This window comes from Schistocerca serialis, chromosome 7 (assembly GCF_023864345.2).
Source record: "Schistocerca serialis cubense isolate TAMUIC-IGC-003099 chromosome 7, iqSchSeri2.2, whole genome shotgun sequence".
Lineage (NCBI taxonomy): Eukaryota > Metazoa > Arthropoda > Insecta > Orthoptera > Acrididae > Schistocerca > Schistocerca serialis.
Window position 1 is genome coordinate 488520836 of NC_064644.1, and position 15333 is coordinate 488536168.

General features: G+C 38.6%; 1 protein-coding gene across 10 annotated transcripts in view; it reads right to left on the reverse strand.

Annotated features, from left to right (window-relative positions):
• LOC126412772 (cleavage and polyadenylation specificity factor subunit 6) overlaps window positions 1-15333 on the reverse strand; it is a 180926-nt gene that overhangs the window by 13776 nt on the left and 151817 nt on the right. For all 10 annotated transcript variants that reach the window (XM_050082534.1, XM_050082531.1, XM_050082529.1 and 7 more), the window contains one exon: window positions 7347-7557. In XM_050082534.1, the coding sequence (XP_049938491.1) occupies window positions 7347-7557 (211 nt within the window). The remainder of the gene's footprint in view (window positions 1-7346; window positions 7558-15333) is intronic.

Consider the following 15333-nt stretch of genomic DNA (forward strand, 5'->3'; position numbering starts at 1 on the left):
GAAAGAAAGCTAATTAAAAAGTTCTACAAAAAGGTGGCAGTTCCAAAGTGCTAGGAGCAACAGAAGAAAGACTCAGACAAATACAAATGGATGAAATGAAGTCGTTCACATTGGTAGAAAGTTGCAACAGGCTGTGTAAAATAGGCAGTCACACTATACAGAGATAAATAAGTGGGGAAAAAAAGAAAAGAAAGAAAGAGGAGCAACAGAAGCACAGAAAACGCAAAACTGTATTTGGCCATGTGAGAGGACCAAGCACGACTTAACCTACCAATGAAAGCGATATCTAGTATTAAGATTCTGTCCAGACTGAAAACCCTACTCATTATTCCATTGGGTTCAATTTATAAACGGTGGCACAATCCTTCCTTGAATGTTGAGGAAATGTGTGTTCCGATTACTGGCTCTCCGAATGCAGCAACAGCGTCTAGCAGTATGTGTCTTACCTACAGTTACAGAGAATATGCCATTTCAACAGTGTTTAACTGCAACCTCATATGTAAGTTTATTCATACAGCAACATTTTCTGTCAATTTTTATTTAATGTATGGCTTGAAAAAATTTTCCAATTTTTAAATTTATTATTTCACTAATAAAACGTACTATAATGATGATAATTTTACATTTATTTGATACAAGATGATGATAATGTTCTTCCAGTCTACTGTACAACATATTTTTTTTTTCTTTTTTCAACATACTGATTTACTGTGTGTATAGGTGCTTTATTCTCCTTGTTTTATAGAAAGGAATGTGCTTATTTAGCATCTTTGCCATTTCTGAAGCTTCTTTTCAACACAATACTGCGCAAACATAATATGTGGTCCATTTGCACCTCATGAGCAACCAAGTGTTTCCAACAAAACATGCTTGTACTTTTCTCAGTAACTGATAAATCCAGAAATACTTCATGTAGCCTCTTTTTTAAAAAGCAGAAGCTTTAGTCTGACTAATCAAAATACTTTTAACATTTTATGCTATGTTTGCCCTTGAACTTCCATAGTATTGGTCACCCAGATAGACAGTTATCTAAATGACAGAAGATTGAGTTAGTTTTCCAACAATGCAAAGGATCGTTCACCGAAATTTGTGGTTAATATTTCAGGATATAAGCAAATGGCCCCATAAAATCAATACAGTGAAAGCGGTAAAGTCTGGAGACTCCCTCTTGAAAAGTGGCATTCCTGACATGGTATTTTCCACTGCACCATTCAAAATAGTTCACTATCAATTTTCTAATAATCACTATTTCGGTAACAAGTTGCCCTTACTTCCAGATTGTGTACAGAGCCAATCCCTACACATGATAAATTTACTGTGGATATTTTGGTGCCGTAGAGTGTCATAGTGATCATATACTTTTCACTTTTCCAAGAAAGTTTTGCTGAAATACATTGTTATAGGAACAAATTCTAAACAGTGATACAGTGATGTTAATAAGGCCTTTACTAGGGACACTCAACGAGGTGTCTGAATGTCTGTGTACAAACGGCAGCATATTCTTCCTTGAGAGCGAAAACCAAAGAAGGTGCAGCGATTTTTGAGACTGAGCTCTGTAGCTAAGACAAAAAGGTGTTCCACTGGATTCAGGCCAATCAATTTCAGGAGTGTTGCTGTCCACAAATTGTTGCCCCACAGCTGTTGCTTTATGGCAGTCCACTGTCATGCTGATAAAAATTATTTTTGTCTCCAAGATCTTCTTCTGTACATAGCACACAATACTGCAAAATGTGTCCATATCCTTGCACAATGTGTGTTTTCTTTAATGCAGTAAGGGAACCGCAACCGAACAATAAAGAACATCCCCATGCCATAACACCACATCCTCCACACTTCACTGTTGGCACTACACATGATGGCAGATAACATTTTTCAGACACTTGCTGAACCCAGAGCCTTCCATTGCATTTCCACAGAGTACAGTGGGATTCATCACTACAAATCAACCATTTTCAGTCATCCACTGTACAGTGGGGTCACTCTTTACACCATGTGAAGCATTACTTAGTACCGACTACAGAAAAGTGGGTGTATGTGTAGCTGCTCGTCCATCATACCCAGTTCTTTGCAACTTCCTACGCACAGTCTTTGTGCGAGCTGGACTGCTGGTAACTCTTTGGAACTCTCCAGTGATACCTGATTTCAATGTATTCTCTATAACCACTCTATGCTATGCTCAGCAGTCCCTGTATGTACTACATAAGGTCTGCATGGTCTCTGTTCAGCTGTGATTGTTCCTAGATGTTTCTATTTCACAATCACATTGCCGTGTTAGGCTACTTCAGAAGGTTTGAAATGTCCCTGATGGATCTGTTACTCTGGTGATGTGAAATGGTTAGTCCATGTACAAAGTCACTGAGTTCTCATGATTGACATATTCTGCTGTTACTGCTTTTTTACTGATAAGAAAATACTCTCCCCTCCTTTTACACTGGCTGGTTCATCTCTCATGACATCTAGTACTCAATTACACATTACATTGCAGTGTCTGGAAACGTCTGATCTGATAATGTACAGTAATGGAGGAAATCCAATCTACACCCTCCAAAAACTCATTAATACTACAATTTGGTAACAGCAGTCACACACAAATAATGGATGACAGGACATTAGAAATCAATAGTAAAACTATTCCAACACACACATAATGTATGTTGACTTAGGTTCATGCATTATCCGATTATACTTCCTGAGTATGAGTCACACAGCATTCGGGACAGTATGTCAGCCACATAATGTGTACTTGTGTAACATTTACAGGATGACGGAACATACGGAAATTTCATTCACTCTTCCCGAAGATAAACAAAATGATTTATTTGCATTACAACATAGATGGTAACTCACAATTAAAGTTTATTGTTCGCAGACTAACTGTGACCTTCAAGAACAATAAACCACAAATTGAGAAGACCATGTGGCACCAGTATCCTCAGCATACAAAATAAACACTTACAACCGTCACTGCACAAATGCCAACTGGCATGGCGCTGTGGAACACCTTACTCCTCAACGAAACCAGAATGCAATCTGAGGTTGATGATGTGCAGGCCTCTCCTGTGTGTCAGTTTTTCAGCTTTATACAGTGGACGAATCTCAACACTCTGTAAGCACTACACGAAGAACAAAAATCAATTTGGGAGGAAGAGTGGGGATTTATAAATCCATGCCCTATGATATGCCCATCAATACACAAGTGACAAATCTGTTTCTATTTGTGTGCTTAGTGACCACTTAACAATATGTTCAGTGGTTACAGTAACACCTTTCATTATATGTGTTGAGAAATTATATTTCAGGAATGGGGACAAAATTTTAGTCACAGACATTTCAATCAGCCCCTGTAAACACAAAAATAAACATCACAACAAGCAGGAGCTAAACCTCACTCTGTGTTATATTCTAGACACATCTAAAAACATCAACTGAAAAGAGAATTAAATAGAAAATATGACTTAGTCAGAATGTTTTCCTTTTAGAATTCACTGTCTGACATACAAATGCATTCTTACATATTTCATAGCAACAACACACTGACTGCTATTAGACTAATCTCAGTTCCCTCCAGTGCTCAATAATGTTATAACTTTCCTGTTTTTGCCTGTTTATTTAGTTACAATAAAACTTTTTATGTGTATCATAAAATTTTATGTAGGATTTGCTACTGAGAATGTTAAAAAAAGAATAGTTTTACTATCAGTACTGTGTTGTGTAATGTACTATTATACTACATACGTCGAGAGAAGAGCTCTGACAGCTGGCAGCGCAGTTGCCAGTATCCAACATGGACAGGAAGAGAGCCAGCAGCAGTTGTTGAGCCTTATGGCAACACTGGGACATTGCCACGATAACGTAAACAAAAGCTCACAATCTGACCGACCGTTATGGATGCGCAAAGCATGTGCACCAAGGCCACGTCAACTGTCGGAGCACTTCTCTCACCATACGCACTGTAGTGACTTGTCATAACCCATACCTCTATAGAAAAGACAGATTATCACCAACAACAATCACCGGAACAACCAGCCAACTAGCATACACATGAACTCAGAAGCAACAACGACAGTGACAAAAAGCAACAATACGATGGAAAGCTGACTCGGCAAGCATTGTAAACTGTTGGGAAGTTCACAAATTAATTTTATTTAGAATATTCAACAAACGAATTACATTAAAACACAAAAGATTCCAAGAAACTTAATGATGAGAAAAATTACAGGGCCACATACTCTGTCTATGTGAGTAATTAGGCTCATTCCATGCCATGCCAAGTTTCTCACATGACCACCAGAGATTTTGATGCAATTTTGCATGAACAATTGCACATTGTCACATGTCCCTGTTGAACATTAGTAAAGTTTCAAGATCATGAATTCAATTCATTTGGGCAACTTTGTGACATAAAATCTCCAGTAATATTTTCTTGGGGGGGAGGAGTCATCTTTGTAATAATTTTCGTGCTCTCTTAATCTAAATAATATATACTTATTTCCTGAGCAGTTTGCATATGGATAATTTGAGGCAAAGTCAGCAGGGGGGGAGGGGCATGCACATACCTGAAACTTTGCATGTAATAACTAACCAATACAAGGCCTAATAATATAAAATTTCATTCTTCTACTGCTTTCTAACAGTTTAAATTGAGGATAAAAAGTATAACTTTTTCTAAAAAGACCAAAAATAAATATCTTTTTAAGCCCACATTTACAAAAGAAGTACGTGTCTTCTGTAATCTCTTTAAAAACATTTTCATTAGAAAGACCACATCTAAAAACTATATCTGGTTTTGCAATGCAAGCGTATAACACACTAAGAAAACACTATCACCTTGGAGATGCATTGAAAATGGGCCCATATTCTGCTGGTATTCAAATTAAATGGTTCAAATGGCTCTGAGCACTATGGGACTCAACTGCTGAGGTCATTAGTCCCCTAGAACTTAGAACTAGTTAAACCTAACTAACCTAAGGACATCAGAAACATCCATGCCAGAGGCAGGATTCGAACCTGCGACCGTAGCGGTCTTGCGGTTCCAGACTGCAGCGCCTTTAACCGCACGGCCACTTCGGCCGGCTATTCAAATTAAACCTGGCATCTTTTATTATGTTCTATAATTGTTTCGTACTCTAAAATCATGAGGGCTAGGAAGTGAGGTAAAGTCCGTATAACTAAAAAAACTGGCGTGTATTTTGTCATGACTCATTGTGAAATATTTCAATCTGTTTTTCTGTTACGACTACAGAATCAAACTGGTTGTAAATGTCACCATTTAACTCTACATTATACAGGCTGTGGAGATATTGGTAGCAAAATTGCTACATAACATCCACAGCACACATCACATAAAAAAAGCCTGCCAGTTTTACATCACTGATGCATTGTGTAAATTTTGCTTAAGTTCACAGCAGTCTTCCTGACTTTTTTGGAAGAGATTCATGTTGTAGAGAATTGTTGGTATGTCTTTTCATTGTGTAATGCTACTGAAGTGCTAGTTTAATTTTGGTTTAAGGTACAGTGTACTTTGTGTTAGCACCAGTGTACCCATGAAAAATTGTATGAGTTGGTATGGTCAATGGTCTCTTAACCACTGCTGGCTCCTATTAAAGTGATAAAGCCAACATCACCATCACCATTGGGGCAATGCATGATAACTGTGCAACAGCAGCCACTGGTGAGTTTCTTAATGTAGGATCCCAAGTTGCTGATACATTTCTGTATGTGTCTGAGGCCAAAGCTAGCAGAGGTCTCTTTTAGGATCCTAGGTCTATGTTTACTTCAAGTCACTTGAAGTTTTTACAGGTTTCATTAATTTGCTGTAGAATGTCGTGAGGAAAACTATACTATCGCCAGATGATATGACTGATTGATTGGGAAGAAATTTTGCTATGACAGAACCCAAAAATTACAAGAAAGACACCTCCTTACTTGCTGTTTTCCGGACCCAAGCTCATTTCTTATACTATCTTCCACAAACAGTACTAAACAACTGAAGAACATAAAAAAAAGGTATCAAATTTATTTTAGTGCAAGTGGAATATGGGCCCATTTTCAACGTACGTTCCACCTCTACCTCTACCTCCTCTCCCCCCCACCCCCCTTTATGGACTTACATGCTTCTATGGCAAAACCGAACATAGTTCTTTAGGTGGCCTAGAATATGAACTGTCTAATGAAAACACTTTAAAAGAGATTGCAGAAGACACTTCTTTTGTAAACTGGGCCAAAAGTAGCAATTTTTGGAATTTTTAGAAAAACAGCACTTTTTGCCTTCAATTCGTAAGCTGTTGGAAAGCATCAGGAGAATGAAATATTCTGTTCTAAGACATTAATATAATAAGTTATTACTTGCAAAGTTTCAGATTTAGCCTGCAGTTACTTCCAGAGATGTAAAATGCTAAACTCAACTTTTTTCTTTGTGTGTACTTTTTCAGTCAACTTTGCTTCCAATTATCCATATGCAAACCGCTCAGAAATATTTTTTTTTTTTATTGTTTAGCTTAAGAGAGCATGAAAAGTTGTACAAGATGACCAAGTTTTATTTCTTTCAAGAACATATCACTGAAGATTTTATGTCTCAAAGTTGCCAGAAAGTTGATAGCTGCATTATGGAATCAAACAAATTACTGTATCTTCAGAAGTATTGAATTAATGGTCATGAAACTTTCCCAATGTTCACTGGGACCATGTGCAAATGTCCGCACAAAATTTCAGCAAAATCTATGATGGTCATTTGGGAACTTATTCCAAAATTAGACCACTTAGCAAGTAAATCCAAATTTTCTGAGTATAAAAAGAATTAGCCATTCCTTTGGGAAAAATATCAACTGACATAATTTGCTCTTTTACTTGCAACAATGGACACATTTCGCTTGATTTTCGAAGTAATCTTAATTTCAATGATCAAGATTTTTAATACTAGATGCAAAGGAATACTGATTACAGACAGGAACAGGCACAGGAAATGACGTATCAAATGTGAGTAATCAAATTTTGTACAGTTATCAGTGGAAAGGAATAATTTGGGTTCTCCAGTTAAACTTCTTTCCACAGACCCATTTTATGTTTTAAAGCATCACTATAAAGCCTATATTAAAAGTCTCTGCAAACAGCGTAACTATTTAATCCTATCTCCTCCCCAAGACAAAGATAATATGAAGACATGAGAGAATATTAGTAACTTTGAGCTGTCTCTCATTCCTGCACTGGTCTTCCATTCTCATAATACCTTAACAGAACTGCAATTACATTGTCAATAGTCATTTCTTGGTAACACCTCCTTCTTATTCACAGTAATAATCATTTTTTATGACTTAACAGTAAAACAAATGGGATACAAAGTACAATACCTGTCCTCACGGCTACGCTCACGGTAATCTCGCTCACGTTCTCTGTCTCTGCTTCGGGACCGGTCACGTGGGTACGCATCAGCATAGTATCTGTCACGCTCACGTTCCCTTTCCCTGTCTCGACTCCTTTCTCTATATTCACGGTCACGGCTTCGAGACCTCTCTCGTCGGCGTCTGTGAGATCTTTCTCTGTCCCTTGATCGAGATCGCTCTGGAACAATTCAAAGTAGCTAGAGTCCTAACAGAGAAAAAATAAATAACATTACAAACCTTACTGAAATTATTCACAAAACAGATGACTTACGAACACAGATATTTTTAAATAAAAATACTGACATTGCAGACACAATGCCACACGAAGTATATAAAGACACTCAAGGTACCCCCCCCCCCCCCCCCCAAAAAAAGGGAGATTCCTGACTGGTAACTGCATGACCTTCGCAGTATGGACACTTCGTGAAAAAGTGTCTCCACACCCTCCCCACCATCCGGTAACACTGCAGCCTCACTGTTCGTAACCAGACCAAACCAGTATTTCCTTCCACCACCATCCTAACCTCAAGACATCCTTGTCAAACTGCATTAACGTTTTTAAATAGTTCCTACTCCTACAACTGTTCCAGCTTTAAAAATTGCCTCATACACCCAAGTACCCCCATTTATTCCAGCCTTGCAATTGGTACATCCTGCAATGTTAAAGACATGGCAACACACAAAACTACTTGTTCTTTTGACCACCAATGTTCGATGTAGAGCTTATATATAGATATTACAGTCACTAAAGTGGTCAAACACACAAAAAACCTTCGGGCATTCGCTACCCAGTTCCTGAACATGTCCCGCACCACGATTTAGAGACCCGAGCGCCTGCTGTATCACAATGACCATTTGAATACTCCCACTCATCACTAGTTTTCCTGAACTCCGGAGACTGACAATTTATGTTCTCATCCTGCCATCCCTCTGAAAAAAACAACTTAAAACTCTTCTAAAAAATTAAAACAAAAATAAAACAATGAATGGAAAGTCCAGTAAGAAAAAAAATAAAATAAAAAAACCAATATTATGAAAAGGACAGATTGCTACTCGCCAGAGAGAGACGGCTGTGAATCACAGACAAGCAGAATGGAAGGACTATTAAACATTTACGCTTTCAGATAAAAAGTCGTTCTTTGGAAATAGAGAAACACACACACACACACGAATAAACAGCGCCAATAGCTGAGCGCGCGGGTGCGTGCGCGCGTGTGTGTGTGTGTGTGTGTGTGTGTGTGTGTGTGTGTGTGTGTGTGTTCTATTTCTGAAGAATGACTTTTTATCTGAAAGCTTAAATGTGTAGCAGTCTTTCCAGTGAGTCCATCTGCAACTCAATGCTGCCTCCTTGTCGTGAGTAGCTCTATCAGTTTCATAATATAGTTCCTGAAACAAAAATATATATTACAACATCTTTTTAAATGGTGCAAGCACCTTTACTGTGAGGTGATTGAGCTAATAATACTGACAAATTTGTTGTATGAAACTTTCTACGGTTTGCATGTGTCATCTATTTTTGTTGATCATAAAATGGTTCAAATGGCTCTGAGCACTAAGGGACTGAACATCTGAGGTCATCAGTCCACTAGAACTTAGAACTACCTAAACCTAACTAACCTAACGACATCACACACATCCATGCCCAAGGCAGGATTCGAACCTGTGACCGTAGCAGTCGCGTGGTTCCGGACAGAAGCACCTAGAACCTCTCAGCCACCGCAGCCTGCTTTGTTGGTTGTAGAAGGGGGGCAAGCTTTAGCATTGGGAGTAAAAATGGAAAAATAAATGAGATAGTTTGGAACACAATAAAAATAGCAAATGAAAAGATGCATCTCAAAATTATGAACACCCATTGCCACAGTTCTGTAGCTTCAACACTGTGGTCTCTCGAAAATATAACATCACTCGCTTCAAACAAGAGACAACCTATCTATTCCAAACACTAGGTTTTTTTAAAAAAACACACACCACACTACATAAATCTGAATTTTTAGTTGACGGAAGCGAGAAACACGCTCCACCTTCATGAACCCATCTCCACCTAAACTGCACTCCCATCCAAAAATTCCTAAAGAAAGCAACACTTACACCAACATTAAACTGTATGTGTAGCTCTACATATGAACTAAGTAATATATATATATATATATATATATATATATATATATATATATATATATATATATATATATATATATATATATATAAAAAGAAAGATGATGAAACTTACCAAACAAAAGCGCTGGCAGGTCGATAGACACACAAACAAACACAAACATACACACAAAATTCTAGCTTTCGCAACCAATGGTTGCCTCGTCAGGAAAGAGGGAAGGAGAAGGAAAGACAAAAGGATATGGGTTTTAAGGGAGAGGGTAAGGAGTCATTCCAATCCCGGGAGCGGAAAGACTTACCTTAGGGGGAAAAAAGGACAGGTATACACTCGCACACACACACATATCCATCCACACATACACAGACACAAGCAGACATTTGTAAAGGCAAAGAGTTTGGGCAGAGATGTCAGTCGGGGCGGATGTACAGAGGCAAAGATGAAGTTGTATACCTGTCCTTTTTTCCCCCTAAGGTAAGTCTTTCCGCTCCCGGGATTGGAATGACTCCTTACCCTCTCCCTTAAAACCCATATCCTTTTGTCTTTCCTTCTCCTTCCCTCTTTCCTGACGAGGCAACCATTGGTTGCGAAAGCTAGAATTTTGTGTGTATGTTTGTGTTTGTTTGTGTGTCTATCGACCTGCCAGCGCTTTTGTTTGGTAAGTTTCATCATCTTTCTTTTTAGATATATTTTTCCCACGTGGAATGTTTCCCTAAAACAAAGATGAGGTGACTTACCGAACAAAAGCGCTGGCAGGTCGATAGACACACAAACAAACACAAACATACACACAAAATTCAAGCTTTCGCAACAAACTGTTGCCTCATCAGGAAAGAGGGAAGGAGAGGGGAAGACGAAAGGAAGTGGGTTTTAAAGGAGAGGGTAAGGAGTCATTCCAATCCCGGGAGCGGAAAGACTTACCTTAGGGGGAAAAAAGGACAGGTATACACTCGCACACACGCACATATCCATCCACACATACAGACACAAGCAGACATATTTAAAGTCTTTAAATATGTCTGCTTGTGTCTGTATGTGTGGATGGATATGTGCGTGTGTGCGAGTGTATACCTGTCCTTTTTTCCCCCTAAGGTAAGTCTTTCCGCTCCCGGGATTGGAATGACTCCTTACCCTCTCCTTTAAAACCCACTTCCTTTCGTCTTCCCCTCTCCTTCCCTCTTTCCTGATGAGGCAACAGTTTGTTGCGAAAGCTTGAATTTTGTGTGTATGTTTGTGTTTGTTTGTGTGTCTATCGACCTGCCAGCGCTTTTGTTCGGTAAGTCACCTCATCTTTGTTTTTATATATAATTTTTCCCACGTGGAATGTTTCCTTCCATTATATATATATATATACACACACACACACACACACACACACACACACACACACACACACACACACACACTTAAATACAGGTACCTCCAGGCAATGACATCATCCTGTTCGAACATAACTCTTCTTCCAGGAAACATTTTCCACCAAAACCCTATCTTCTATAGTACAAATGGAAGGTTGTTTTTCTCTCCAAAAACCAAATCACTCTCTCACACAAGGAGAGGTCCCCAGGGGTGGTTGACTTTATGATACCACCTTTAGATTGTGTAGGTTAGTCCTTGTTAGCAAGTAATCATTGAAAAATATTTTTGGAATTTTGCACGATGGTCTATAGCCTCAAGAATAGTACCAATACACAGATTGGCACTGAAGCATAATGGTTGAAGTGGATTTCCCACATGCACTGCTGCTGTTGCTCACCGTGTGGCTTCAGCTACCAGAGGATGCAGTAGTCTGCGTGAGTCGTCTATTTTCCACAAAGGCCTTGTCGGCCAAAAGATTATATTGTGACAGTCTTTTTATTGTACCTATCTGTAACTCCAGCATCTATGCTATATGGTGGGTAGAAACTTTCCTTTTCATAATACTGTTACAACATTTCATTCTGGATTTTTCATTGTTTGATTCTCCACATTCAGATAGTTATGGGTTTGAATCTCCCCAGATGTTCCAAAATATTTTGTATCAAAATAACTTATTGTTACTTTTATACAATTAATTGGTTTAAATAATTTTTGTTTGTTTGTGCTCCTTGATCACGACCTTTTGATCATTGTACTGACTCATTCTTTTTTATTTGGTGCCACTGTTAATTTGATTATTGTTATTATTATTACTCTTATTAACTTCTACTTAAATTTTTCCGTTTTATTATATTTTTGTCCATGCTACTGTATTCATAATTTCTATTCCTCTTTTTTTTTACTTATATTCTGTTCTTTCATTTAAATCACCTGGGTTATTTTTGTCCATAGAGCAACAAGAATTTGTTTTGAATGTTTGTATGATAATTATCATCCAAAAAATTTACATCTTTTACAAAAAATACATTGTTGATATCACTGCACTGTCAATATAAATAGACTATTTTTGTCTTGATTTGATCAGATAGATTTTCAAATTTTGTAATATTACAACAGATAAATAAAAATAATTAAATTCAAATGTACATGATTCCAAATGCAAAAAGAAGGAAAGGAAAAAATCAAAAGAAAGTTCAACATAGCTGCAAAGATGGAGCCCACAACCTTATGGATGGATATGAAGAACATAGCTAAAAGTTACACTACAACACTAGTCTGCATAATGCTCCAATTTTGAAACTCCAGAGCATTGCGTGACATTAGAATTCTTTTTTCGTCAATTACTCACAAAAAAAGAGCCAATGAGGGTGATGGCTGCAGGGTGTGATACCTGTGACCCTAACCTACGCCACCATATAGATGGTTTCAAAAAATTCTTCCCACACCTAGGGACCTACCCTTGTTAGTAACAGAAGCAGCTTCTTACAGGTGAAATATTCTTTCCACGTGTAATAGTACACACATTGCCAAATTACATCCTCTTGAAAATTATGCCTAATCAATATTTCAGTAGCATGCACTCTGGTTTTTCCTGGAGCAGCAGTTGGTTCCTGGAGATCTTCTGCATAGTTCTCCATTGTTTCCTACTTCAGAGCTGCAGACGACTTTTGACAACATTATAAGACATGGACCATTATTCCTTGCTTCCCCGAAATGGCATCATACATCATATATGAGTTTACAATCTACATCTACATCCATACTCCGCAAGCCACCAGACGGTGTGTGGCGGAGGGTACCCTGAGTACCTCTATCGGTTCTCCCTTCTATTCCAGTCTTGTATTGTTCGTGGAAAGAAGGATTGTCGGTATGCTTCTGTGTGGGCTCTAATCTCTCTGATTTTATCCTCACGGTCTCTTCGCGAGATATACGTAGGAGGGAGCAATATACTGCTTGGCTCTTCGGTGAAGGTATGTTCTCGAAACTTTAACAAAAGCCCATACTGAGCTACTGAGCGTCTCTCCTGCTGAGCTTCCACCGGAGTTTATCTATCATCTCCGTAACACTTTTGCGATTACTAAATGATCCTGTAACGAAGCGCGCTGCTCTCCGTTGGATCTTCTCTATCTCTTCTATCAACCCAATCTGGTACGGATCCCACACTGCTGAGCAGTATTCAAGCAGTGGGCGAACAAGCGTACTGTAACCTACTTCCTTTGTTTTCGGATTGGCAGTTGGTGCACAAAAGTATGTATAATGCCAATTTTTGAAAAATAATAATAATAATGTGACTAAGCTGGAGCCCCTGCCTACTTTCCTGCACCTTGAGGAAGAGACCATATAAGTGGCTATGCAAGATCATCACCATGGCAATGCTTATGAATTCCAGGGCTCAGAGTTGCACAAAAGTGTTCCCCTTCACACAATGCACTCCACATGGTTCACCCATGTGTCAGGGGAATTCGTCCACTGATTTGACTAGTTTTTGATAGAACACACTGCATTTTCATAATCACATTATTATTATTTTTCAAAAATTGGCATTATACATATTTTTGTGCACCAACTCCCAATAACAGTAATACGAACAATGGAAAATCCAGGATGGAATAAAAGCAATATTATGAAAAGATAGATTGCTAATCACCATATAGTGGAGATGGTGATGAGTCACAGAAAGGAACAACAAGAAGTCTGTCAAACAAGTAAGCCTTCAGCCAAAAAGGATTTCACTGGAATTAGATCACAGTGTGCCTGCCACAATTTTCTTGTTCTTATTGTCCATACTTTCTATGACCTACTTCCAAACTGCTAAAAAGTACTACAATAAATAAAAGTCTGTAAAATGCCACATTGTACAATGTACTTGCAGTGAGACAGTCACATTTCCTGAAATACATTGTCCATTGACCTCTAGCCTGCCACGGAGCACCGCAGTCCTGGGTCCATGGATAAACTACAAAAATCCATTGCAATACGCCACACACAGACAGATAGGGCCTGCGGGCAGATCAGTGAGACTAGATCCGAAAGGCAGGGTTGCACATTAGTGGGAAATAATGAGCTTCATATTGGCAGACCTGAGCCGTTACGAGATACCCGCAGAAATGGCCTGTGGTTTTGGCCAGTCATTGAAGTCAACTCGTGTGGCCAGCTATTCACATGTCACAGACACCATGATGATGAAATGAGATTGTGGTGATCAGTCCATGCAACAGATAACTTGCACAAATACTCTGGGAATAGATAGTAATGACGATAGGTAACAGCTCACCGTGAAGATGACTGCTGCGCTGCAGACAGGAAAAAATGAAAAGACAATCACACACACACTATTAAATTTTTGACCACAGCCTTTGTCAGAAAACGAGAGCACGCACACTTTCACATAATCTCTCTCTCTCTCTCTCTCTCTCTCTCTCTCTCTCTCTCTCTCTCTCTCTCACACACACACACACACACACACACACACACACAAAACTCATGCACACATGGCCACCATCTCCAGGCACTGCATCAACCATCTCTGACAATCAGATCTTCACACCTCCATGCTCTCACTGGCAGCTGCTAGGCTAGCAGCAAGAAGTGGTGGCAGCACTGACTGCAAGCTGATGGCAATGGTACAAAGGGGAAAAGCAGTAAGAATGAGTGAGTAGGGCAGCAGTGCACGAACTCAGCTGCACCCAGCCAGTGACAATGCATGACATCTCAGTAAACAAACCATTTCATCTACTGAGACAAAAATGAGATTTTTCCAGTGTTTTTTCTCTCTCCAAATTTCCCTGATAGTTCCCTGACACATTTGAAATTCCCTGATTTCCAGAACTTGTGGCAACCCTGATAGACACAACCGTCCATGTTGGGACTACGTAACTGACATATGCTCATTTCAGCTGAAGTCTGAGGTTAGCACTCAGCTTATTATTGAATAGATGTCTCACCATTAGCTATACACATTACTGTCACAGTGCATTAGTTGTTTTTTACTTTTAGGGCCCACTGATGAGGAATTTCTAGTTTTATCAGGTGAATCCATAATCTCCTCTGTTTTTCATTGCTTTTCTCACTGTCTGTTTCTACATACTCCCCCATTTTTCTGTATTCGTTGAGTTTTTTTATTTTATTGAAATTGTGTAAGTAATACATATAGACTGTAGATCCAATTGTTAAAGCTTTCTTTTAACTGTTACTTGTATTATTTTCCATGTTCAATACCTCTTGTGTTTGTCTCATCAAGTATTGTTTTATTTTACTTGGTTTATTTATTTAATACAAACTGTTACATAATCGTAGTTCTGAGTAAAATGTTAATGTTTTCCTATTTGCTCCTTTTGTATTTTGTATTGTTCAGCCTCTTTGCCTTTTAAAATGCAGTACCACCACACACTCAAAAATGGCGGTTACTGTAAGTTACCTCCTACTCCTCCATTTTACTGCATTTATTCATTTCTGTTTACCTTACGGACATTGCTTAAGTTC